We start from the raw sequence: 26,278 nt of genomic DNA, 5'->3' as shown, positions 1-26,278 counted from the left end.
GAATTAGATAGACTTGTGTCTTTTCCTCTGGGGCATGGCGCCCCCCTGCCCCAGAGCACCTACCTAACCATGTTGAGGGCATGCAGCCTGGCACAGTTAAGGAGGGGGGGGCGCTTGCTCGTCCCCACCCTCTTTCCTGACCGGCCGGGCTGCTGCTCGGATACGGGTCTGGCATGGATTTTGGGGGTACCCCACGCCATTTTTTCGGCGTAGGGGTTCCCCTTTAAATCCGCACCAGACCCATGGGCCTGGTATGCTCTTGGAGGGGGAACCCATGACGTTTTTTTTAGTTAATATTTGGCGTGGAGTTCCCCCTCAAGATTCATATCAAACACAGTGCCTGTTGCTGGCAGGGATCCAAGTCGGATCCCCGTTCATTGAAAGTCGGACATATGTTGGCTTCAATGGATCCAAAGTAGTACTAGTGTCATGTCGCACCAGTGTGAACCCTGCCTGAAGCATGTGTATTAGGCCTACTCCCAGATGTTAATGTAGACAAGTTCCCTAACACTTTCTTGCACAAAACTCCGCTCAGTGCTCAGAAACTGGTGACACGTCACTGGATGCAGGCCATTTTCCCTACCTTCAAGGCTTGGCTCTCAGAAATAAACTCCACCCTGCCATACAAGAAAGTAATATACCTCCATATTGGCTGCCCCTCTACAATATAACAAGGTTGGGATAGATGGCTGGAGCAGTCTAACACCAGTAATGAATGAGTCCTTGCTCATGATCTCCAGCAGGGACCAGGGATATCTTGTTGAACCCTTCCTACAGAATCCAGTCTTATAAAATGACTATGCACCCTCAGGGACCATATGATCTGAGTTAGGAGTACTACCTCTGCATTTCTGATAACGTGTTATAAATGGGAATTTTGCACTGTACAATTACTCATACATACACATATATTTTCTACCTGCAATACTTTTTTGCTGCAACACATTTTTTTTGCAAATATAGTCATATACATTAAAACATTTTTTTTTAAGTTTATGGTTTCAAAGTTGAATAGCTCAAGCTGAAACTAACACATACATACACAAATGAATGAGCCAATGCAGTGACTCATCTTCTAATATTTATAAAGATTTTTTATATACATAATAGAAAAGAAGAAAAAAAACATCAGTTTAAATGCTTATGAGCTTAAAAAAAATGAAATAACATTAACTCAAAACCATAGTTTTCCTTTAAAGATTTTTAACGTATCTTTACTCCCTCTCTACGTATTATATTGCACTGGACGTTATACAATTCCAGTAGAGCTAGCTGTTTGTTTTTTTAGCTGTAGCGTTTTTTAGCAAAACTATACTCGCAATAGCTTATGGTTTAAAAACGCTGATAAAAGCTGCATAGCCAAGTTTTTCAGCAGTTTTGAGTAGTTTTCAGCTTTTATCAGAGTTGGGCCATTTTTACAGCTGAAAAACTCAAACCTACTAATTCAGTTTTTTTCTTTCCAGTCAGAAAACATTGATAACAGCCTATGTGTGCATGGACACATAGGATAACATGCTGGGGAGTTTACTGGCTGTAGAAGAAAAAAAAAGCCTAAATCTAAAAACAGCAGCTGTAAAAAGGTCCAGTATGCATGAGGCCTTAAGTTACCCATTATCTTATAAAACAAAATGTTTTAGTTTTAAGTTCCATAAGTGAATATTCCTTTATTATCACCTGGGTGTGTGCTGTGCAGGCATATCGTCGTCTCTTTCCTAAATCACATGTCGTATCTTCCAAGCAGAAGCTGGCCTTGTGTCCCTCTGCCACCCTACGTTGGGTTGCAGAATGCAGGAGGTCATAGTGACTAAATGAATCCATACTGTGATAATGCCTTTTGAATAGAAATACAAGGGAGAATAAGTGCAAATAGTAAATTTGTAAAAGAGGGTGATAATGTCATAAGAGGCTATTAGAACTCACTGGTGGCAACTATGCCATTCCCAAGTATGCCTTGGTTTCACTGGTAAAAAATCAGCTGTACCACGATTTTTAACCCTTTGTGGAAAGCGAAGAAGGATCCGGAAACTTATATCAGAGATGTCAGGGGAGTAGGCTGACCTAGGAAACAGAGAAAACAAATTCTGGATTAAAACTTATTTGTGTACAAGAAAAATGTGATGGAGTCTGCCAAAGCAGTAAAGAGATGCAAGAGAGACCAGTCATTCAGAGAATCCAGTGAGACGGAAAATCAAAATTAAAAAAAAAAAAAAAAAAAACACAAACACTTTTGCAAAATTGTGTGTTCTACAAGTCCCATCAATTATATTTTTCATATATTTATCCACCGTGATTGAATCAATTGTGCATCCAAAAAACTATTGTAATCCGTAATTTACCACCACCTTCCAATTTAAACGCTTACCAGAAAGCAGGAATAAAAACGCCTGTGTATATTTCTTTAACAATAAATTCTTATATTCTTAAGTTTCTCCAATGTGGCTTTTTATGTACTCATAGAAAACAAAATGGCCACCATTGCGCAAAATTCAACATCTACTTTAATTTATAAATGGTTTAAAAGTTTTCACTCACATGCATGTGCCTTAGACCAGCACTGAGTCTGTCCAGCATTCCAGTAATGGCCTGTAATGGCCACTCTGTATGTAGGGAACCAGCATGCAATTCAAGCTTCAATGTGAGCGTAGTTCATAGGCATACAGGTTCCCTGCATACAGAGCGGCCATTACAGGCCATTACTGATAGACTCAGTGCATGTGAGTGTAAACTTTTAAACCTTTTATAAATTAAAGTCACCCTGGGTTCACACTAGTGTGATGTGGGAACCAGCTTGATTCACTCCTCTCCCGCAGGCAGTTCACACTGCCTTGTGCGAAAGCTCGCGGGGGGGGGGGGGTTTAACAATAAGTTAATGACACCCCCAATGTAGTTCACAGATCGCAGTGCGAACTGTGAACTTGCACAGGAATCGGATCGCATAGGTGAGAATCACATGCGATCTCTCAGTTTGCGCTAGTGTGAACCAAGGCTAAATGTGGAATTTTGTGCAATGATGGTCATTTTGTTTTCTATGAGTACATAAGAAGCCACATTGGAGAAACGTAAGAATATAACTTTGTACCTGACGGAACCGTGAAATACTGGGTGTTAAAGAAATATACACAGGCATTTTTATTTCTGCTTTCTGGTAAACATTTAAATTGGTAGGTGGTGGTAAATCACAGATCACAATAGTTTTTTGGATGCACAATTGAGTCAAGCACGGTAGATAAATATATGAAACATAATTGATGGGACTCATAGAACACACAATTTTGCAAAAGTGTTATGCTGCGTACATACGACCGTTTTTCACGTCAAAGTTTTTCTCTACGTGATTCCTCTCAAGCCTGCCTTGCATGCACACGATCATGATAAAAAATGCTCGAGCAAAGCGTGGTGACATACAACACGTATGATGGCACTATAATGGGGAAGTTCCATTCGAATGGCGCCACATTTTGGGCTGTTTATGCAAATTTCCCTTCTCATAACTTGCTTCTGAGCATGCGCTTTTTTTCCCCGTCGTTAAAGCCTACACACGACCATTTTTCACGACGTGAAAAACTTTGAGAAAAAATAGAGCAGGTTCTAAATTTTTAATGCCCATTGTTCTCGCCGAGAAAAATGCTCTGGAGCCTACACACGATCGTTTTTAATGACCAATTAAAAAAAAAAAAATTCTCGTCATGAAAAACGGTCGTGTGTACGCGGCATTAGTGTTTTCTTTTTTTTTCTATTTTGATTTTCTGTCTCACTGGGATGATGGGGCGTGTCCGGATGGCAGAGAGAGCAGACCTGTGAGACTTCAGCTCTGTCTTCCGAGTGGCATCCTATATCCGATTTGTACCAGACCAACTTCTAAATAATCCCCACGGTAGTGGGAACATTCCAGGCTGGCATCCATGGTGAAATACGGGCCACCCGCGCCAGCATCCGTGGTGGAACAGCAGGCCAGATTCAGATGGCAAGATGGCTCCAGGACACAGGCAGAGCAGCATGGCATGATGCTGCAGCCACCCATCTCCACTCCTCACAAGAAATCTAAGGCTCTGGTGAGTGAATCTGCCCCTGCTCCCCACTGTGCACAGCCAGACCCCCTGCAGTCTCAGGACTTCCCCATAGGCAGTGAGGATGGCTCAGGCCCTGATTCCCCTCCTGCTGAGCCCACCCTGGCCACCATCATGCATGCTATACAGGACTGAAAGGCCTCTCTCACTGCACAGATTGCATCAGTCTGCATGGACTTTTCTCTCCTGAAGCAAGATGTGCAAAATTTAAGGGACAGAGCTGGGGAGGCTGAAGAATGTATCAGCTCCCTTGAGGATGTTGTCCACCCCTTAGCTGTTACAGTGAGGGACCTAAGAGGGGAAATGGCGGCCCTATGCGCCAAAATCGACAATTTGGAAAATCGTTCAAGGAGGAACAACCTCTGCTTTGTTGGTTTAGTTGAAAGGGTGGAGGGCTCCCACCCAGAAAAATTCTTATATAATTGGCTGAGGGACATTTTTGGGACTGACGCACCATCCTTTTCACATGTCATTGAGTGTGCCCACTGCACCCCTCCATGTCCCCCACCTTCTGGACCACCCCCACGATCCATTATAGCAAGGATCCTCAACTTCCAAGACAAAGTTGCTATTCTGCGCCTGGACCGGCAGAAGGGTCCACTTACATACAATAGCAACACCATCTCAGTGTACCCCGATTTTTCTGCAGATTTCCAGCGACAACGCACCTCCTTTGCGGCAAGTGAATGCCCGCCTGTGTACGGAGGGCCTCTCCTACGCCATGCTTTTTCCCGCCAAGCTGCGCATCATTTATGAGGGTAAAGCGCACTTCTACAACAACCCCAAGCAGGCTATGGCCTGGCTCAATGATCAATACAGTTCTTCCTAGGCACAGGGCTTCCTAATATATGTGGTCCTAGGCCCCTGCATTCTCCTCTATGTTTGCCTTGAACTGATTATAGATATGTCCATCCTTCCATTTTGGAGAACTCATTTGCCTTGACTGCACTGTCTGATCCGAATCTTCATGAAGGTATGGTACGCCTCCCTGCAACAGGCCTGGGAACTATTACCCTGTCATCTTTAATCCTAATAGACTGAAAAATCTCCTTAATAACAGGCCTATCCCCCTACAACTTCTGCTTGTTGTTTACTCTGCAATCTACTGCATCCGCTGTTGGACTGTGATGCTTTTCACCCCTACAATTCTGCTCTGGAGTCACTCGCAGTTTTCGTTTTACAGTTCAGGGATCCAAGACTCGCTATGTTGGGGTTGGCCGAGCGGGGAGGGGGGCAAGGGACTTTATCTAGACTTTCTGGGACTTTGTTGGTGTTTTTTTCTCTCTTTTTTTTTCTTTTTTTTTCTATGTTCCTTTTTGCACTTTTTGACTCCTATATTTTTTCTCAGGTTGCTGCCTATGGCAGACTTTTAATGTTTATTATTTCATTGCTGGCTCATGATGTCCTGATGGCGGATCCACACACTTTTTTTTACTCATGTGCATGTATGTGCTTCAGGTGGCGCGGCCTGTCTGGTCATTTATATTCTTGTATGCATGTTACTGTGTGATTATTTACTACTGTATGTTTTACAATGGCAAAGCCCCTAAGGGTAGTCTCCTGGAATACTAGAGGTCTGAATGCACCCCAGAAGAGATCCCTGGTCTTTTCAGTATTAAAAAAATGTCGCCCGCACATCATCTGCCTCCAAGAGACTCACCTTACAGGCTCTAAAACAAGGGTCCTAAAACGCCCGTGGTTGTCTAACTCCTATCATGCCACTCATACTAATTACTCCAGGGGGGTTTCCATCCTTCTAGCCAAATCTCTCCCGGCTGAGACGGTACAAGTTAAAACCGACCCCGACAGGTGGTTTATTGTTCTTACTTTGCAAATTTCTACTGTGACCTTTACCCTGGTGAACATTTATGTGCCCCCCCCCCCCCATTTTCGGTGGAGGTACTCTCTAGACCAGTGATGGGGAACCTTGGCACCCCAGATGTTTTGGAACTACATTTCCCATGCTGCTCAACAACACTTCGGAGTGCATGAGCATCATGGGAAATGTAGTTCCAAAACAGCTGGGGTGCCAAGGTTCCCCATCGCTGCTCTAGACTGTCACTTCAGCTGCTGACTAGACTCCCTGGCCCCTTACTTTATGTGGGGGACTTTAATGCTATATTAGATCCAACTATGGACCGCCTGGGTGGTCGAGGTAGACCCTTTTCCTCTTTTCTAGACTGGACACAGGTTCATGGCCTTACAGAGGTGTGGCGATGGAAAAATCCGGATGTACGCCACTTTTCCTGCCACTCGGATTCTTTCCACACCATGTCCAGACTGGATATGGCGTTTGCTCCGGCTGAGACCCCCCCCTGTTGTCTCTGCCGTTTCATATCTGCCTAGAGGGGTTTCTGATCATGCCCCTCTCTCAGTGGACCTCCTCCTCCTTCCAGGTTCGGGACCTGCTACTTGGCGCCTGAACTCATACTGGTTGGAGGACGAGGTAGTGCAGGGAGAATGCAGGACAGGCATCACAAACTATTGGAGGGATAATCTGGGAAAAGTAGACCCTTTCACTGAATGGGACGCGTTTAAGACAACTCTGAGGGGCACTTTCATGTGCATCACAGGGGTCTTGCGCAAAAATAACCAGATGCTTACAGAGGAACTTGAGACTGTTATGGAATGTGCTGAGTCTGCTTATGCCTCTAACCCTGCCTCCGACATGAGGGAGGCATGGTTACAGAGCCGTAGGGAGTATGAACTCCGTCTGTTAGATCTCACGCAAAAACGCATGTTGCATGCCACACAAAAATTGTTTGAACATGGTAATAAAGCCGGACGTCTCTTGGCATATCTGACTAGACCTGACCACTCTCCCATTTCCATCCCACGTATCCTTACTGCTCAAGGCCCCATCAGTGACAACCCAGGGGATATCCTAGACTCCTTTTTATGCTTTTACAAAGACCTGTATACCTCTAGGGTTAACTACAATGACTCCCAATTGAATGACTACTTGGCTGACATATCTCTCCCCTCCTTGTCAACGGAGGGGCGTGAAGTGCTGGATGCACCTATCTTGGTTGAGGAAATTGCTGCAGCCATTTCACATAAGACTCCGGGCTTAGACGGTTTCCCGACTGAATGGTACTCACAATTTAAAGACCTTTTGTGCCCCTTTCTTTTGCGAACCTATAACAAAGCTCTAGATGTCGGGATCCTCCCCCCAACTATGCGAGAGGCTTTGATTGTACTTCTATTAAAACCCTGTAAGGACCCACTTAAATGCAAATCTTACCGTCCAATTTCTCTTATTAATGTGGACGTTAAGATTCTGGCCAAAATATTGGCAAACCGTTTGAACACTGTAGTCACGTCCTTGGTCAATAGTGACCAAGGGGGCTTTATCCCCGGCAGGTCCACCAGAATGAATATCCGCAGGCTGTTTCAAAACCTGCAATATCCATACGACTGTCCTCCCACTCGTACTAGTGTGTCTTTGGACACTTGCAAGGCATTCGACAGTGTGGAATGGCCATATCTGTTTCGGGTGTTACAGATGTATGGCTTTGGCCCCCGTGCTGTAGCATGGATAAAACTCCTTTACACCTCCCCTGTAGCTCGGGTGCGGGTCAATTCCTCTTTCACTGGCCCCTTTCCGATTACTAGGGGCACACGTCAGGGGTGCCCGTTGTCACCCCTCTTGTTTGCCCTGGCCATGGAGCTGCTTGCAGTTCGCATTCGCTCCTCCCCCTCGATTAAAGGACTCCCAATTGCTAATATAGAGGAGCGCATTTCACTTTATGCAGATGACACATTGGTGTATCTGGCTGATACTAATGAATCACTTCAGGCCCTGTTGGTGGAGATTAATACCTTTGAGGACTATTCTGGCTTCCGGGTGAATTGGGATAAGTCTAGTCTTTTCCTCCTAGATGTGTCTGAACCTCCCCTGATTCACCCGGATTCCAAGCTTCAAGTTGTATCCTCCTTTAGGTACCTTGGGGTTCTGGTGCAGACCCCTTTATCTTTATATGTCGCCAATAACTTAGATCCTCTATTGGTCCCCCTTCAGGAGCAGACCAAGCAGTGGATGGATCTGCCTCTGGATCTTATGGGGAGGGCCAACGTCCTTAAAATGATCTACCTACCAAGATTACTCTATATCCTTGCCAATTCCCCTTGCATAATACCTAAATCTATTTTTAAATGCAGAGATTCAATATGTACTACTTTCCTGTGGAAGGGTGGCTCCCTTAAGGTAGCACTTGAAACACTACGGTTGCCAGCGCACTTGGCAGGCCTGGCATTTCCCAACTTCTTTCTATATTATTTGGCATCCCAGTTGGTGCACATCCACGATTGGCTGTGCCCGGTTCTGGCCAATGCCTGTTTCGGAGGGAGCCATTGCATTTCTCTGGAAACCCTATCTACAGAGGCTGGGTACCCGATCGCCCCGGAACCTCCCTACTTGCCACTTCCCTTTCCTCTTTTCATTATATTGTCACTAAAGTATCCAGGCACACCTGGTTAAAATCTCCCAACAACCCCCTGTGGTTTAACCCTAATCTGCATCAACTATACTCCCTTCCTGATCCCAAGCGCTGGTACTCCAAAGGGGTTAAATATTTATGCCACCTGTACAATGCTCAGGGCTTTCAATCTTTTTCTCAGCTACGTTTAGACTTCGATTTACCAAGATCGTACCTATTTTATTACTACCAGCTCAGGCACGCCATCCGTGCCCAGTTTGGCTCCCTGGATGATCCCACTGACCTGCCCCCATTGGAAAAACTGCTCAGACAGCCAGATCCCACTAAACTTGTCTCCACCTATTATGCAGCCCTAATGACTGACTTTAAGCTCAGGTAAAATCGACCTCTCTTGACATCTCCCTGGTAGACGAGGACTGATCAGAATTTAGTGATACGTATAAAACCTCTGTTATTGCTTCCTGGGACCGCATCATACAGGTCAAAATTTTCCATCAAACCCACCTCACTCTGGCTAGGTTACACAGGATGGGTCTCCTGCCCTCAGCTGCCTGTTTCCGTGGCTGTGGCCGGGAGGCTGATTTCTTACACTGCTTCTGGACATGCCCGGTAGTCCAGGACTTCTGGGAAGAAGTGGGTGCTTTCATCTCATCGGTGCTAGGCCTCCCAAACATAATCCACCCCAAGAACTGCCTACTACTCTTGCTTGACCATTGATGGGCCATGCCTCACGAATCTCTAATGTCTAGACCTCCGCTTTTGCTACATCCAGGTATTATACCTGATCCTTTTACCACTGTGCCTACTTTATATTTTGCACTGATGTCAGTTTATTTTTCTATGTTTGAGTGTATTGCCTAACGTTTATGACCAAGTTGTCTGGTGTTTTTTTTTTGTATGTTTTTCTGTTTGTTGGTTTGTCTTAGGCCTCGTACACACGACCGGACATGTCCGCTGAAACTGGTCCGCGGACCAGTTTCCGCGGAAATGTTCGACTGTGTGTAGGGCCTACCGGACAGTTTTCCGGCCTAGCGGACAGGTTTGCAGCGGACAAAAGTTTATTTTGCTAAGAAACTTGTCCGGTGGAAACCTGTCCGTCGGACATGTCCGATGGTTAGTACAGCTAACCATCGGACCGAAATCCCCCGCATGCGTCAAAGTGATTCAACGCATGCATGGAAGCATTGAACTTCCTGGTTCGCGCACGTCGCCTCGTCGCCGCCACGTCACCGCGTTTTCTGTCCGTGGGGATTTTGGTCTGATGGTGTGTACACACATCAGACCAAAATCTCCCAGCAGACATGTCCGAGGAAAACGGTCCGTGGACCGTTTTCATCGGACATGTCTGCTCGTGTGTACGAGGCCTAAAATCTAATAAAAATATCTTAAAAAAAAAAAAAAAAGATAGTAATTGATGGTTTATATGCACTGTTTAATATAGATGATATTATCTTGATTTAATTAGTGGAACATTCATACCAGTACAAGGGTGAGCGCAACTACCTTATATACAGTTTTCTTCTTACGCTAGTGTTGATTATTGGTTGCAGCATAACCTTCACTTTAATATACTGTGTTTTGTGTCAGTGGCTATTCATTACCATGGTAAAAATATTGGGCCAAATCCACAAAGACCCGGCGTAACGGCGAATTTCTAATTTAAGTTACACTGCCTTAAAATTTCTACCTAAGTGCCCGATCCACAAAGCACTTACCTAGAAATTTCTGGCCGTGTAACTTAAATTCCGCCATCGCAAGGCGTTCCTCATTTCATGGGGGCGATTCCCATTTAAATGAGGCGCGCTCCCGTGCCGGCCGTACTGCGCATGCTCGTGACGTAATTTTCCCGACGTGCATAGCGCGAAATTACGTTACGTCGGGCTTTGTGGATTGCGACGGGTCAATAAAGTTGCGTCGGGAAAAGATAAATTCAAATTCGAAAAAAAAAACGCGTCGCTAGACAGAAGGGTCTGCTTTTACATGGTGTACTAACTTTACACCTTGTAAAAGCAGCCCTAATTTTGCGTATGCAACTTAATACTTATGGAGAAAAAATGAAGCTGAAAAGCTTCGTGGATCTCCGTAAGTGCTAATTTGCATACCCGAGGCGGCATTTTGACATAAAATGCCCCCAGCGGCGGATGCGGTACTGCATCCTAAGATCCGGCAGTGTAATTCAATTACACATGCCGGATCTTCTCCCTAACTATGGAAAACTGATTCTGTGGATCAGTTCCATAGTTAGGACCAGGGATACGACGGAGTAACAGCAGTTACTCCGTCGTATCTCTTTTGAGGATTTGGCCCATTGAACTCAGTTTCACCCATCACGTAAAACATCCATTTCTACATTTGGAACATCACTTAAGTGACGGGGAAACTGACTAAAATCCTTTTCCATAAGTGTTCAACATTAGTTAAAAATACAGATATTTGATTTGAAAAAAAAATGCAAAGATATTTTAACAGAATCAAGTGCCAGTTTTTACCAAAATGTGATGGGACCAACTTTCTTTTAGGAACCATTAAAAAGGCTGTGGCATTAATCCTTCTTTATTTGTTAAAATTAAAATGTTCTTGTAACGGTCACCACCGTTTACGACCTTCCATCACATCCAAGACAGCTTATCGACACTCCAACCGTTTCATTTGCCCAGAATCAAGACGAGACACAGCTCTGTGCTTGTTCCAAATGTAATAATACTTATGTAAAGTAATAATGGTTTCTTCTCAGCTTTTTATACAGTACAAGGCATTAAAGCAGGGCTGTCCAAACTTTTTTCAAAGAGGGCCACATTTGATGAAGTGAACATGCTCGAGGGCCGACTATTTGGCCTGACATTCTTTGAACCATTAAAATTTGATCCAAGTGTGTTCGTGCGTGCACTAATACACGGCCCAACAAGAATTCTCTTGCCTTTGTGGCTGTGTGTGGTGAAGAGATGAGCTTCGGCGTTTTATTTGGATATACTGTATATATCTCTTTTGTGGCCCCAACAAATCCCGAGCGCTGCTCAGGACTAAGGATGAGCTTGGGCTTTTTTTTTTGTGGATATACCGTATTTATCAGTGTATAACATGCACAGGCTTACCATTGCCATGAATGCAGCCTCACCATTGCCATCAATGCAGCCTTACCATTGCCATCAGTGCAGCCTGATCGATGCCCATCTTCAGCCTCGGAGGGGACAGGAAGGGGGAGGGACAAGTGCCCGTCAGATTACAAACAGGTGAATTTCTTGTTTAATAGTGGCCTCTTTAATACAAAGTCCCGCCTCCTATGATAAACAGAACAGTAAACCAATGGCATCCCAGGAAACGGGACTTCCTATTACAGATGCCGCCGAGTAAATGGGAGATTCTCTTCATGTAATCCGACGGCGCAGTCCTGTCCCCTCCGAGGCAGCTCCGATAAATACGTTATATATCTTTTGTGTCCCCTAGGGCACATGTGAGGCTGCAATGGCTACATATATATCCAAATCCCCAGGGGGGCCATATTAAATCACCAGGGGGGCCGCAATTGGCCCCCGGGCCAGACTTTGGACATGCCTGCATTAAAGCAACAATGAGATCTCCACCCCCCTAATCACACACTAAGGCTAATTACTTAAACATTCTAGACAGGTCGGCACCGGCCTATAATTATCATGTCTAATCACTGCACATTCCTTAAACAGCATAACAAACAAACCCATCACACACTGAGTTTCCTAGGCAGACGTTTCGTCTCCGTATGCAGCTTGACACCTATTCACACCTCTGAGCATCAATAGGTTTTAGACAGTGTTATCACCCAATTAAAGGCCTTTCAAAAGCCAGCCTTATTTAACATATTAACAGTCTTCACAGAGAGATGAGTCACTATTGACTGGTTGGGGTCACAATTAACCAACATCTTGCAGTGTCTCAAAATCCTGCAATACGAACTATCAGTGATGTCAAATCTCATGTAATACGTGAATTATGATTCACTTGCCACCCCATGCCCAAAAGGCACAGGGTGGACTCAGACCCAAGAGTTATCAGTGACGCTGACACAGGAGTATCCTCCATCCTCACAAAGTCTTTGGGTGTCACGGGTCATTCCGTTACAGTTCTAATTATATTGTTTGATAGTTAAACATTTAACATGTTTCATCTCCTGCCGTCTCTCCTCCTGATCCCCCCCACCGGCGGCCATGGGGGGCTTCGTCCACACAGCAGCATCATTCATTTACAGTTTTCTGTGAATGAATGAACCACAAGTACCATCCAGCACCGCTGCAAACAGATTGTAGTTCTGAAATAAATGTGGGGGAGCTCTCATAGTTTATTCACAAGGCCATATGAAGGTGAGGGCAAAAAGCTGCAGGGATGGTCTGCAGAAGCCCTGACATTGCACTATGTATTGACTGATCAGGGGTGCAATGCTTTCCCGGCTCCTGCAGGAGAAAATAATGAATGCATCCTTTAATTATTCTTTCTTATTCCATCAGCAGCAAATTTTCTTAAGAAAAACTTCCACAGAATCTGCAATCAAATTAGTGAAAGAAAGCCGAAAGTTATGCTTAAGAGGAAACCTGCGAATTCACATATTAATCTCAAACAACAGAGAGGTACTGGAATCCATCAATGACTCTGAACGTGCATCAACAATGAAGAATGTAGATCTCAATTATGATCATCTTCCAGTTCAGAATGTACTTGGATTGGGATGGAATGTAGTGAATGACGAGTTCTGAAGAAAAAGTTGCAACTAGACGTACCATTCTTTCCGTAGTGGCTTCTATATATGATCCATTGGGATTCTTGGCACCAGTAATCCTCAAAGCAAGAGAAATACTACAAGAATTCTGTAGACGGAAGTTGGGATGGGATGAACCCATACCCGAAGATTTAAGGCCAAGGTGGGAGGCTTGGATAAAAGACTTGCAAAATTTAAGAGAAGTTTGGATACCTAGATGTTTTGTACCTCATGATTTAGGAGAGTACAAGAAAATAGAACTTCATCACTTTTCAGACGGCAGTAGTTATGGTTATGGACAGTGCTCCTACATCAGAGGAATAGGAGAAGAAAAAATACACTGTGCCCTGGTTATGGGAAAGACCAGAGTCGCACCTACCAGTATTCAGACAATACCAAGACTTGAACTAACAGCAGCTGTTGTTTCAGCATCACTAAGCAAGTTTCTGAGAGAAGAATTAGAGTTAAAAATAGATAAAGAATATTTTTGGACAGACTCGCAAGTTGTCCTAGGATACATAAACAACAAAGCTCGAAGATTCCATGTCTTTGTCGCCAACAGAGTTCAGAAAATTCGGGAAATAACAAAGCCTGATGATTGGCATCACATTGATACAAAGCATGACCCGGCAGATCATGCTTCAAGAGGCCTGAATGTAACAGAATTGAAAAATTCAAACTGGTTCACCGGTCCAGAGTTCCTTTGGGAAAAGGAAATCATACCCTGTGAAGGTTACATAGAATTTTCTATGGGTGATCCAGAAGTAAAATATGTACAAACATTGAGCACTGCCGCCAAGTGTCAAGATGACATATTTGAAAGACTAGCCAGATGTTCAAAAGGGAAAACGTCTCACTATTACACTCAAGTTGGAATGTCCTATACAAAAGTTAGTTGTTCTACTTGAGAGTGATAAAAGACACTTGGAAGTTGAGAACCTGATGGAAAATTCCCCAAATTCATGTTCAAATCCTACTATAGAGAACATAGAATTATAGGTAATTTTGGTGGGAGTGTAGCTGGCCAGCTAAGACCTGTCCTAGGTTGCTAATATGACTTACATGCATATACAGCTAAACCTGCTAATAACCTTAATACAGTTCATATGTGAGAAATAAAAGCAGTTATTTACTGTGACTTTATATATGGATGTCATGTAACAGTTGTATATTGTGTTCACCGAAGCAAAAAGAGAAAATATGACTTTTAAGAGATCACAAAGTGTTTAAATAACTTAAAGTGAGAGTACAGATACTGAAGAGAGAAATATATCTTCCATTTTTTGCAGAATGACAAGATTGAACAGTTGAACCACCATTTGTTATACTTTATTCAACACATGTTTGTACATGGACTGCCTGCTGCGAAATTGTCAGTGTTGTATATGAAGTAAAGTTGAAGTTAATAAAGAAGTTATCTCAAGAGTTTGATGTGCTCTTTAAACCTACTGCTTCCATAGAACGGCGCTAGAGGAATTATAGAGTAACAGATAGTCATGTTTGGACTAAAAGATCAGAGAAATCAAAATTCTTCTAATGCCACAGCGCATAAAGGCACTTTATAGTGCTGCGCCTGCCACATCATCTAATATCAAGTTTGGATCGAACATAACACAAGAGGGGCTCCAGGTGGGAATGGAAATCAGTGGAGAAAGAGGACCGCTCTGTCTGGTGCCATTGCTTAATTTAAAGTAATCCAAACAGGTCTCCTGATCTTAAAGTGTTACTAAACCCACAAGAGTAAAATCATTCTGTATATGCAGTAAAGAATGGTTGTTATACTCACTGTGGAACCTAAGAGATTAATCCTGAGCATTGTGTAAAAAGGCTGTTTGAGCTTGTCTTCTCTGATCCTCCTCTGCTTCTACTGTCCCCAATCCATCTCCTGATAATACAGAGCCTTGGGGCACTCTGCACATGCTCAGTTAAGTGTGTATTGCTAGAGATTTTCTTTTCCGGGAGGGTGCATGTGATCAGCACAGGCCAATCAGCACTGTCCAGACAGAGGGTCAGGGGTCCTGCAGCCTCATAGGACAGTCAGAGGAGAATGAAAACTCCTCCTACAAGCTTTAACCAGTGCTGATAGATGTCACAAAACTGCTATATACTGCTGATGAGAAAAGGAATTTAAGAGTTTATATTTACTAAAATAATTGCATTTGTATGTTCTGTGTACTGTCGGAGACAGGATATAGTGAATGCAGGGTCCTGGGTTTAGTAACACTTTAATTTCTGCTGTGGTTGAGAATAAATGGCCTCAATCTGGGAGTTTATGTGTCAAAATATTTGTGTGTTTGCCTTGTCTATCTTGTGAAATTACTTTTAAGCATCGGTGGATGACAGGGTGATGCAGGTTTTTTTCCAAGTGTGATTTGTGGATAAAGTAATGGGCTCTTGTGGTGTTGTCTTTTGCCTCTTGATCAGTCATGGTCTATTGCACACGGTAAAGTGTTGGAAATGTGGCAGTAACCATATAGTCAGTATTTTTTAGTAAAGATTTTAAGATCCACATTCAGCATTAAAGGAGAAGTCCAGCCTGAGTTTGTTTGGCTGGGATTCTCCTATGGGTCACAGAAGTGCAATTCGTTTTGTACTCCTGTGATCCGTTTTGTCCAGGCACTGCATCATCACGACAATAAAGTCTGGATCCGCCAGGTGCCTGGACTGATACCTGTTTCAGCCTCCCAGCGAGCCGCTGAAAGACTGAGATGGCCGCTCCGCCCTTCCACAGCTCAGTGCTCCAATGAGCATGGAGGAACAGAGAGGAGAGCTGCTGACTGACAGGCAGCAGCTCTCCGCTTAAAGAGCTAAGAGAACCGAGCCATGGGCGATGTTCGATGGCTCAGTTCTCAGTGCAGAGGCTGCAAGGGACAGATGCAGTATTGGACGATGCTGCATCCACCTAGGTAAGTATAATGGGTAAATAAAAACATACTTCTCTTTTAAAATGGTGCGCTAATAGGAGCATTGCTGTGGTTTTTCCTATCTTTGGGTATGACTATTTTGTGGGCCCTTTGGAAATATGCAGGAAAGGTTCTCTCATCTAAATAGTTTTGTGCTTTCAGAAATTCTGTGCTCAGGATAGGATTTTATGTTTATAGTAGGGCTATAACCAGTCTGGGCCTTAAGGTCCTTTCCTGTCTTTGGGAGCTAATTTAGCTTCTAGTTCCTAGTTTAGCTGCTATGTAAGGGTTATAGACTATCAACTATTTTTCTTGTGGCGCCTTTGCTAGGAATTTTCCTGGTTTATTGCTGAACCATACTATATATTGTTTTTATGGCTTTTGACCAGTTTAAGTTTTATGTAAAAAATAGCATTGGTTGATCTCATAGAATTTTGAAATCTACTGCTACAGTTGTGTTTTTGATACATGAGAGAACAGATCTCTGAGAATCTCTTTCTTTCTTTCTTGATTCTAGAGCCCTGTTTGATCAAATACATATACATATGTAATACATTTTTGTAGGTTTCCCAGGTTACCAATGGGAAGGTGTCCTGGTTATTGTTTTGTGGAGGAAAATGCCTTGTGGATGCCAGAGGTCAGAGGAGAATGGGCAGACTGGCTTGAAATGATAGAAAGGCAACAGTAACTCAAATAACCACTCGTTACAACCAGGTCCAAAAAGAAATAGATGAGTGAGTTTGGGGTGGAGTAACTTGACTGGCCTGCACAGAGTCCTGACCTCAACCCAATAGAACACCTTTGGAATGAATTAGAGTGGAGACTGCAAGCCAGACCCTCTTGTCTACATCAGTGCCTGACCTCACAAATGCTCTTCTGGAAGAATGGTCAAACATTCTCATAGACACACTCCTAAACCTTGTGGACAGCCTTCCCAGAAGAGTTGAAGCTGTTATAGCTGCAAAGGGTGGGCCAACTCATTATTGAACCCTACGAACTAATGCTGGACATCCACTTTACGAAAAATCGTCCGAAATTCGTCATTTACACAGTTTGTATATTTTTTGGAAAGTTAATGGGCACAAAATCAATAATCGTTGGGAAGTATTTGAGCCAAAAAACAAAGGAAAAGTTCCGAAATGTTCTGCCGAATGAATATAATTTAAAAGTTTAATGTGTTTCCCATTCAAACTGTCTGCACTAGTTATATGTAAAAAACATCGAACCAATTTTTTTTTATTTATGTCCTCTGAACAATTTATTGGTCATTACATGATGGCACCATCGTCTGCGCTCAGTGTATGGCCAGCATAAGACTGGGGTGCCATTAAAGTTCATGTGCGTATAAATGCAGGCCCCCAACACTCTTGGTAACATAGGCCCAGATTCACAAAGGAGATACGTTGTTTCCTCAGAATATTACTGCTATTGCTTAATTTTCATAGTATATTTCTCCTTCTTTTTAACCATTACAGTATAATTCTCTTATCGCTGATTTATTACAGTATATTTCTTCTTTTGTTTACCTTGTTGCAATATACTATTTGCTTTTATTTAACCATTTGCTGTGTCATTCCTGCTTTCTATACTCCTTAAGCCATGGGGGGGGGGGGGGGGGGTGTATATACAGATATCGACAGTAAAATGTCCCCGCTTAGTTAGGCGTGTCAGTGTGTGTGGTGCTATTCGCATAATCATGGGCACAGGAACAGGGGACCCAATGCATCAAGAAACTCCTTCAGGAATAATTAATTTAGAAAAATAACGAATTTGTCCGATAATCCGAATTAAATAAGGTTGAATCTGTCATTGAGCCTAGGTTCACACTGCTGCGAATTCAAAATCGCGGTAAAATGCGCGATTTTACCGCAATTTGCTGCGATTCCGGCCGCAATTTAATGTAAATCGTGTCCCGAAATCGCAAAAAGTAGTACAGGAACTACTTTTTGAAATCGCAGATGCGGCGTCGCACTAATTAGGACAGTGCCATTGCCGACAATTGCCGCCGATTTGAGATGCGATTTGACATGTCAAATCGCATCTCAAATCGTACCCAGTGTGAACCAGGGCTGAAGGCCGTCAAATGTTCTAAGAAGATTCGACAAAGCAGCTAAACTGTACGACGCCTCAATCGCACATTTCCGGTCAAATGCTCCGCCCACAAGCTATAGTAGAATTCTAGTGATGTATGACTAGTAATAATTATATTTATTAATTATTATTACTAGTCAACCAACATTAGAATTCTTCTATAGCCTATGGGCCGAGCATTTGACCAATGTCAGTTTGTGGCGATCGTATGTTTTTAGCTTCTTCATGTCTCTATAATGTCGAATCTTTTCTCTCTATGTCGAATAATCTTGGACTAATAGAGTTAGGTTAGACACATTCAACTGCAGGTCGCTATTGTCACCGTCATGTTGAATCTTCTATCTATATCGAACTGTTGTCGCAACAAAACGAAAATGAAGCATTTTTTATGTCTGATCTTTCGGATTTCAGATCCTGCACGTTCTTATTTGTTAAAATGAACGCAAAAATCCCTGAAATTCGGACGAAACTGCGTTCGGATTAAAACAAATGCACATGTCTACTACATATGCATACCTAAATGTTGTTGCATCATACTTGAAAAGTAGCTGTCCAAGTAGTATCAAATTTTCATTCGTCAGTATCAAACCTCTGCTTTATTTTGTGGTAACATGTGCCCATTTTTCTCTTACCTTGCTAAGCAGTTTTCTTCTGCTGCACACCGAAGGCTGTACATGGGTACTCTCTGTATATAGGTAGCACTCTGGATAAATAGAGCATCAGGAACCAAATCAGGAAGACCTGCAAATTAAAGCTAACGTGAAAAATACACCACTACTGAATTGTAACAAATCAGATTTATCAGAAGCAAAACCAGTAGAGGACAGATAACTGACTGACATAGGAGTACTAATATGATAATTGTATATAAATTCAGTTGGTGGTACTTCATTATTTATATACAAATAGACAGAGCTTTTTTTCTCAGAAAATAGGTGCAGGAACTCAACCACGACCCTGTTCAGATTTTAAAAACAGTAGAAGGGTTTTAAAGGGGCATTAAATACCAGGATTGCATTACATTCAGAGTGCAGAGTTCAGGGGGTTACACAGAGTGCAGAGCTGTCACTTGTAAACACAGAAACCAGACTTCTGTGTTTACAAGTGATTGTGGTGAGCAGGCACCAAAGGGTCTGAGCCAAAGGTGGTGGAACTGAGTTCCCCCTGAAAAAAAGCCCTGCAAATAGAGGTATTTTAATGGGGTGTGCTTCCCCTGGTACCTTACTAATTGTGATATCATTATGCTGGCTACACGTTTTCAATACTTCACATCAAGCTTCACACTCCAAGGTCATATCTCAGCTGCTGGCTTGGTTCGGCTCAGCTCCACTGAAGTAAACAATTGTACCAGAAACAGGAATACAGCAGACCAAGATGCAAAATAATAATCTTCCTTTATTAAAAGAGTCAACAGGAACAAAGTTCTATTCTGACATGTTTTGCACTAGGCACTGCACATTATCAAAGAGAAAACACTGTGCCTAGCACAAAACATATCAGAATATAAATTTGTTCCTTCTGGAATCGTGTGCAAGGAAAATAAAAAAAAGCATTTTTTGTATGCAAATGATTGGATGGTGGATGTCAGCAGAGATTCACTTTATTTACTAAGTTCTGTGGAAAATTACCATGCCAAAGGGTAACTTCCTTTGCAAAGTGAACAGCGTTTTTGCTTTTAGTAAATACACCCCTATGAGTCCACTGTTATATGATAGTAACCAGTGGCAACTGGTGGTATATTTGGGGGGGTGGAGGATGTCAAACAATGCACCCACAGTTACCCCAGTCATTCAGGTCGGGCCACCAGCACCCCTCCTTCCGGTCGGTCGATGCGCCCCGCGCTTACCCCAAGGCAGCGATTCCCTAGGGAGCGCCAGCTTCATCCCCTGCATCTCCTCCTTCCTCCTCTCTCCTTTCCAATAGGATCGCTTGCTGTTTTGGCCAATCGGGAAACAGGTCTCATGACCCACTTCCTGATTGGCAGAGAGGAGATTCAGTGTTTATTCGCTATTGCCACACATCTGGGTAGGCTCAGGGGCAGTGCTTGCGCCCCAAGCCCACCCTCTTTTGAGGCTCAATAGAGCCTCTGGCTCTAATCACGTGCTTAAAAAAAAAACACCCCCCCCTGTTCTGAGTGGAACCTGTCCAGTAAACCGGTTTATGTTTTTAGCCACTGTGCTGCAGCTCAGTTTCAGCATTTTGGCAATCTTCTTATAGCCTAGGCCATCTTTATGTAGAGCAACAATTCTTTGTTTCAGAGTTCTTTGTCATGAGGTGCCATGTTGAACTTAAAGTGACCAGTGTGAGAGAGTGAGAGTGATAACACCAAATTTAACACAAACCTGCTCCCTATTCACACATGAGACCTTGTAACACTAACGAATCCCATGGCACCGGGAGGAAAAATTTCTAATTGGGCCCAATTTGGACATTTTCACTTAGGGGTGTACTCACTTTTGTTGCCAGTGGTTTAGACATTAATGGCTGTGTGTTGAGTTATTTTGAGGGGACAGCAAATTTACACTGTTATACAAACTGTACACTCACTACTTTACATTGTAGCAAAGTGTCATTTCTTCAGTGTTGTCACATGAAAAGATATAATAAAATATTTACAAAAATGTGAGGGGTGTACTCACTTTTATGAGATGCTGTAAGTGACATAGACTAACTTTATCTTTTGTATTGCCTTCATGATAAGGGCTCATTCCATATGCAGAGACATTTTTTGCTGCTTCTGCATTTACCTCTGAGCACAGTGTCTATGTTTGGACCCATGCACCCACTCCTGCCCGCATGACAAATTGTCCATGTAGCCACTTAATTTGCATCAGCTTCTATGGGCTGCCTGCACGCAGTTCTTAGGTCAAAGAAGACACAGCAAAAAGCCGCTCTGCATGGAGGACAAGACTCAGTGCTAATCTGAATGAGCCCTAGCAATCCTGGCCCTTATAATAAAACAGGATCACTATGCAGAGCAAATACTTGCTGTAACTCTGCTGTCCATATGAGCCATCACTTCAATGCTGATGGAAACACTGCAAAATGTCACTTGTCAGCAACAGGCCACCCATCCGGCCAGCGAGGAAGCAAACTGTAAAACCAGGTAAGTATTATCTGCTGCTGTCTAGTTGTTGCCAATGACAGGACCAATAGTGTGACATGCCCCAAAAGTAAGCTGTAAAGAGTTTCCTTTCCTGGGAAATTATATTATAATCACACACAAATAAAATTAATTATTTGCTCATTTTTATGGTCAAATATTAATTTCATGTCACAAAGCTGTTTTAGAAAAGTGACCTATTCTTTCAACCTATTGGGTTTAGCTTAAAATGTAATATACGTAACTGTCATTTTTAAAGAGATGCTTAAAGGGGTTGTAAAGGTACAATTTATTTTTCCCCTAAATAGCTTCCTTTACCTTAGTGCAGTCCTCCTTCACTTACCTCATCCTTCCATTTTGCTTTTAAATGTCCTTATTTCTTCTGAGAAATCCTCACTTCCTGTTCTGTCTGTAACTACACACAGTAATGCAATGCTTTCTCCCTGGTGTGGAGTGTCATGCTCGCCCCCTTCCTTGGACTACAGGAGAGTCACGACGCCCACTAACACACAGCTCCTTTCTCTATCTGCAACGTAGAGAGAGTCCTGACTATCCTGTAGTCCAAGGGAGGGGGTGAGCACGACACTTCACACCAGGGAGAAAGCCTTGCATTACTGTGTGGAGTTACAGACAGAAGAACAGGAAGTGAGGATTTCTCAGAAGAAATAAGGACATTTAAAAGCAAAATCGGAGGTAAGTGAAGAAGGACTGCACTAAGGTAAAGGAAGCTATTTAGGAAAAAAATTGTACCTTTACAACCCCTTTAAGTCTCATTTACACGATAAGAATATTGGACAAATGATCATTATTATTATTTTTTGCATGCTAGTCTTATATCGAAAACCAATAAGTTACCGAAATAAAATAAATAAAAGATCACCACGCTTATTAAAAAATATTTTTAAGTATAAATAAGCATCTTTCTAATGAAAGCTGCTACCACCTTAGAGCCGGTTCACACTGGGGCGACCTGGGATCCGACTTCAAGTCATCCCCAAGTTGCCCCAAGTCGTGTGGTCCAGAAAATCAATGGAAGTGAATGGAGCCATCTTAATGTACACTACTGAAGTCGCTCCAACTTCAGAAAAGGTTCCTGTCTGACTTGTAGGCAACTTGTACCCATTGATTTCAATGGAAGTCGCCTCAGAAGTCGGATCACTGTCACCACCATAAAATATAAATAAACGTATTCAAATAGTGAAGCGCTTTCCATCTCTATTTAAAGTGATAAATACACTTTATAAACTAACACTCAAAAATTTCCAATCTCGAATCACCTCTACAAATGATAACTAATTTTCATATACAGTACAGACCAAAAGTTTGGACACACCTTCTCATTCAAAGAGTTTTCTTTATTTTCATGACTATGAAAATTGTAGATTCACACTGAAGGCATCAAAACTATGAATTAACACATGTGGAATTATACATAACAAAAAAGTGTGAAACAACTGAAAATATATTTCATATTCTAGGTTCTTCAAAGTAGCCACCTTTTGCAGCAGACACATCTCTAGAACTGTTAAGAGGAGACTGTGTGAATCAGGCCTTCATGGTAGAATATCTGCTAGGAAACCACTGCTAAAGAAAGGCAACAAGCAGAAGAGACTTGTTTGGGCTAAAGAACACAAGGAATGGACATTGGACCAGTGGAAATCTGTGCTTTGGTCTGATGAGTCCAAACTTGAGATCTTTGGTTCCAACCCCCGTGTCTTTTTTTGCAACGCAGAAAAGGTGAACGGATGGACTCTACATGCCTGGTTCCCACCGTGAAGCATGGAGGAGGAGGTGTGATGGTGTGTGGGGTGCTTTGCTGGTGACACTGTTGGGGATTTATTCAAAATTGAAGGCATACTGAACCAGCATGGCTACCACAGCATCTTGCAGCGGCATGCTATTCCATCCGGTTTGCGTTTAGTTGGACCATAATTTATTTTTCAACAGGACAATGACCCCAAACACACCTCCAGGCTGTGTAAGGGCTATTTGGCCAAGAAGGAGAGTGATGGGGTGCTGCGCCAGGTGACTACCTCTTGAAGCTCATCAAGAGAATGCCAAGAGTGTGCCAAGCAGTAATCAAAGCAAAAGGTGGCTAGTTTGAAGAACCTAGAATATGAAATATATTTTCAGTTGTTTCACACTTTTTTGTTATGTATAATTCCACATGTGTTAATTCATAGTTTTGAAGCCTTCAGTGTGAATCTACAATTTTCATAGTCATGAAAATAAAGAAAACTCTTTGAATGAGAAGGTGTGTCCAAACGTTTGGTCTGTACTGTATGCAAAATAACAACATTTATATCAATATAAATTGAAGTCCAATCAAATAAAATGTCCCATAATCAAATACAGGTCAGAACAAAGTAACAAACCTGCCAATAAATTCTGAATGATTTCAGAAGCATCTCAAACTGATACCAGTTTGGTATCAGCTTTATAAATTGAGACCAATATATTTTAAGTTACCTAAGGGCCCAATCACACTTAAAGAGAAATTCCAGGTTTGGGTATTTTATACATAGTTACATTGGTTAAGCTCGAACCAATGTAACTGTGCATATACCATACCTGGTTGATGCCCCTGAAAGCTGAAAAATCACTGAAGTAGACACAGCTACTTAGCTGCCTGGCATGGGCGCCATTCAAAGAATGCTTTGCATTTTCTGAATTTATTGCAAAGCATTCTCTGATTTGGACGTGGTGGAGAGATGGTACGGTAACGTCACACTCTCCAACTCGTCCCCTAGCATTGTTGTGCGTTAGGCTTTACTGTACAGAGCATTGGCTGACATATACATGGAATGGCATCACAAAGCACTGCATGCAGAACAGGTGCATTGCCATGCATTGTGGTGCCCATTATCACAACACACAAGTGTTAAAGGGCCCTTCCCCTCGAGGGGGAGGTAAGTTAACTTATTGTGAGTAAAAAAAATAAAATCTTGCAAAGTTTATGTAGCTTTTTGAGTCTGAAAACAACATTTACACACCTATGCAATGATTTTATATGTGACCTATTTGTTTATGTTTACATTTTAATTTAAAAAAATTATTACGCGTTAAACTTACAACCTAGTGAACTGGCCCCATAAAACCCTAAATAAACTTACCATATTGATAGGGCCGTGCTCCTAGCCTTCTACCTGCAGGGGCTAAATTGGATGTCAAAACATTTCGAGGTTTGTAAGGGTTTCGTGGGTCATCTCCAGCCATTCTCTGCGCGACAGAAGAGCCTATTGGAAGGGCATTTGAGGGTGTCTCCCTGTCAGAGCTTACAGAATTTAATTGTCTTTGCGGGGTGATTGCCCTTTGAATTGCATTACTATTTTGAGTGATGTCAGTCCTTTCTGATACTTCATTATTCATGGTGACAGGACTCCACTGTGTAATGTTACTCCTTGGAGTGACAGAGGTCCGTTGTGTAATGTCATTCCTTTGGGTGACAGACCTCTGTTGTGTAGCATCATTCTTCTGAGTTATAGTACTATGCAATGGGATGTCATTTCTCAGCAGAACATCACTAACCTCTGTAGGAATTCTTTGGGTCATTCTGTTAGGCTGTGCAGGAGTTGCATAACTTCTTTGGGATGCAGACTGTGGAGTTGCTTTACTTGTTTGCATTGCGCTGCTCTGCGTAGATACCCTATGCATAGCCTCATTTTTCTGTGTACTTGTTGTTTCTGTGACTGCCATGTACTCAGTTGAAGTCTGCTTTTTACTCTTAATTGTTGTAGGGTATACTTGTGTGATATCATTTCTTTGCATCGACTCTTGCTGAATTCCTTTGGTTTTGTGGGTGGAAGATATATGTTCCTTATTGCTTGTGTAAATTCTCAAAGGAGTATCACTCCTTTGGGTGGGAGTTTGACTGAGGTTAAGTTGTTCTTCAGCATGACTTGGTTTACCATTACTGATGAAGTCTCTTGTCTGAGGTCCTGCAGGTCTCCTTGGTTTAACAGGGTTATGTACCTCCGAAATGTAGAAAGTACCAGCTCTGTGATCAGAACCTGAGCTCTGGAGGCTGAAAACTCGTCCATTACTTTCCCATCTAAATCTGCGACGCCAGGAACCTCTTGGGCCATCAGGTTGTGCTCCATGTGACATCAGCAGTAAAAGGAAAGGGATGAAGAAGAGAGGAGGCATTGTTCTATGCAGGTTTCTACAGACACTGTAAATTTAAGAATGTTCAAATGTTTCTTCAGGATTGAACACACTTGACTCAGCAAGCTGTTGTTGGATTCTCAATCTTGCTACTTCACCTCAGGTTGAATAAGTAGTTTACTGGCTCACTGGTTGCATCAGGCTAGGTAGCAAGGTGTCTAAATCTACCGCATTTCTTGAATTACTTTTAAAGTTCCTGTAATATCTAATTCAAGTATAAAATCACTGAAGTCTCTTCATCATGGTGGCTCTTGTTAGCTGTAGGGAATCTTTTTCACATTATATGCCGCCTTTTCACTGAATAAGAGACTCCGTTCTGTCTTCTCTGAATTCATTTTCCACCTCCTCCTCCACTGATAACACCTCCCTTTTCAAACGGAACCTTGCATACTTTCTGTTTGTGTGTGTGTCTCTCACCTCTTTCTGGTCTCTCTGTACACATATAACACACACACACAAAGAATTCCATTCTTGGATTTGCAAAACGAGGGAAAGTGTTTCTATTCTGTTCAAGTTATCCTATTTTGTTACTGTTGGTCATTAAATGATCTAAATCCAATTTCCCAAAAGTTCATAAATATTATTCAATTTATTGGCAGCCTATTGTATAAGTTTATGAAGTTTGAGTGGGTTTATAGATTACCACAAGTCATTATATAATAATATATATTAGAATTTTCACCTTTCACACTGGTGCGACTATGCTCCGACTTTGGGAGCACATTGCATGACATGTATTAATCAATATTTCCATATGAGAGCCGTCTTAACTGGTCCGACTTGTG

The 26,278-nt window shown here is 42.5% G+C and overlaps 1 protein-coding gene across 1 annotated transcript in view; it reads right to left on the bottom strand.

Moving 5' to 3' along the window:
• Positions 1-25,849, bottom strand: part of LOC120913806 (histone-lysine N-methyltransferase SETDB1-A-like) — a 36,405-nt gene extending 10,556 nt beyond the window's left edge. The window contains exons 1-4 of the mRNA XM_040324049.1: positions 24,443-25,849; positions 18,859-18,967; positions 1,921-2,058; positions 1,675-1,831 (exon numbers count right to left, since the gene is read on the bottom strand). Of these exons, the coding sequence (XP_040179983.1) occupies positions 1,675-1,831; positions 1,921-2,058; positions 18,859-18,967; positions 24,443-25,475 (1,437 nt within the window). The 5' untranslated portion in view covers positions 25,476-25,849. The remainder of the gene's footprint in view (positions 1-1,674; positions 1,832-1,920; positions 2,059-18,858; positions 18,968-24,442) is intronic.
• Positions 25,850-26,278: the final 429 nt, after the last annotated feature.

Source organism: Rana temporaria, chromosome 1 (assembly GCF_905171775.1).
Source record: "Rana temporaria chromosome 1, aRanTem1.1, whole genome shotgun sequence".
Taxonomy (NCBI): Eukaryota; Metazoa; Chordata; class Amphibia; order Anura; family Ranidae; genus Rana; species Rana temporaria.
The sequence above is the reverse complement of the archived record's forward strand: the minus strand, read 5'-3'. Positions and strand labels throughout refer to the sequence as shown.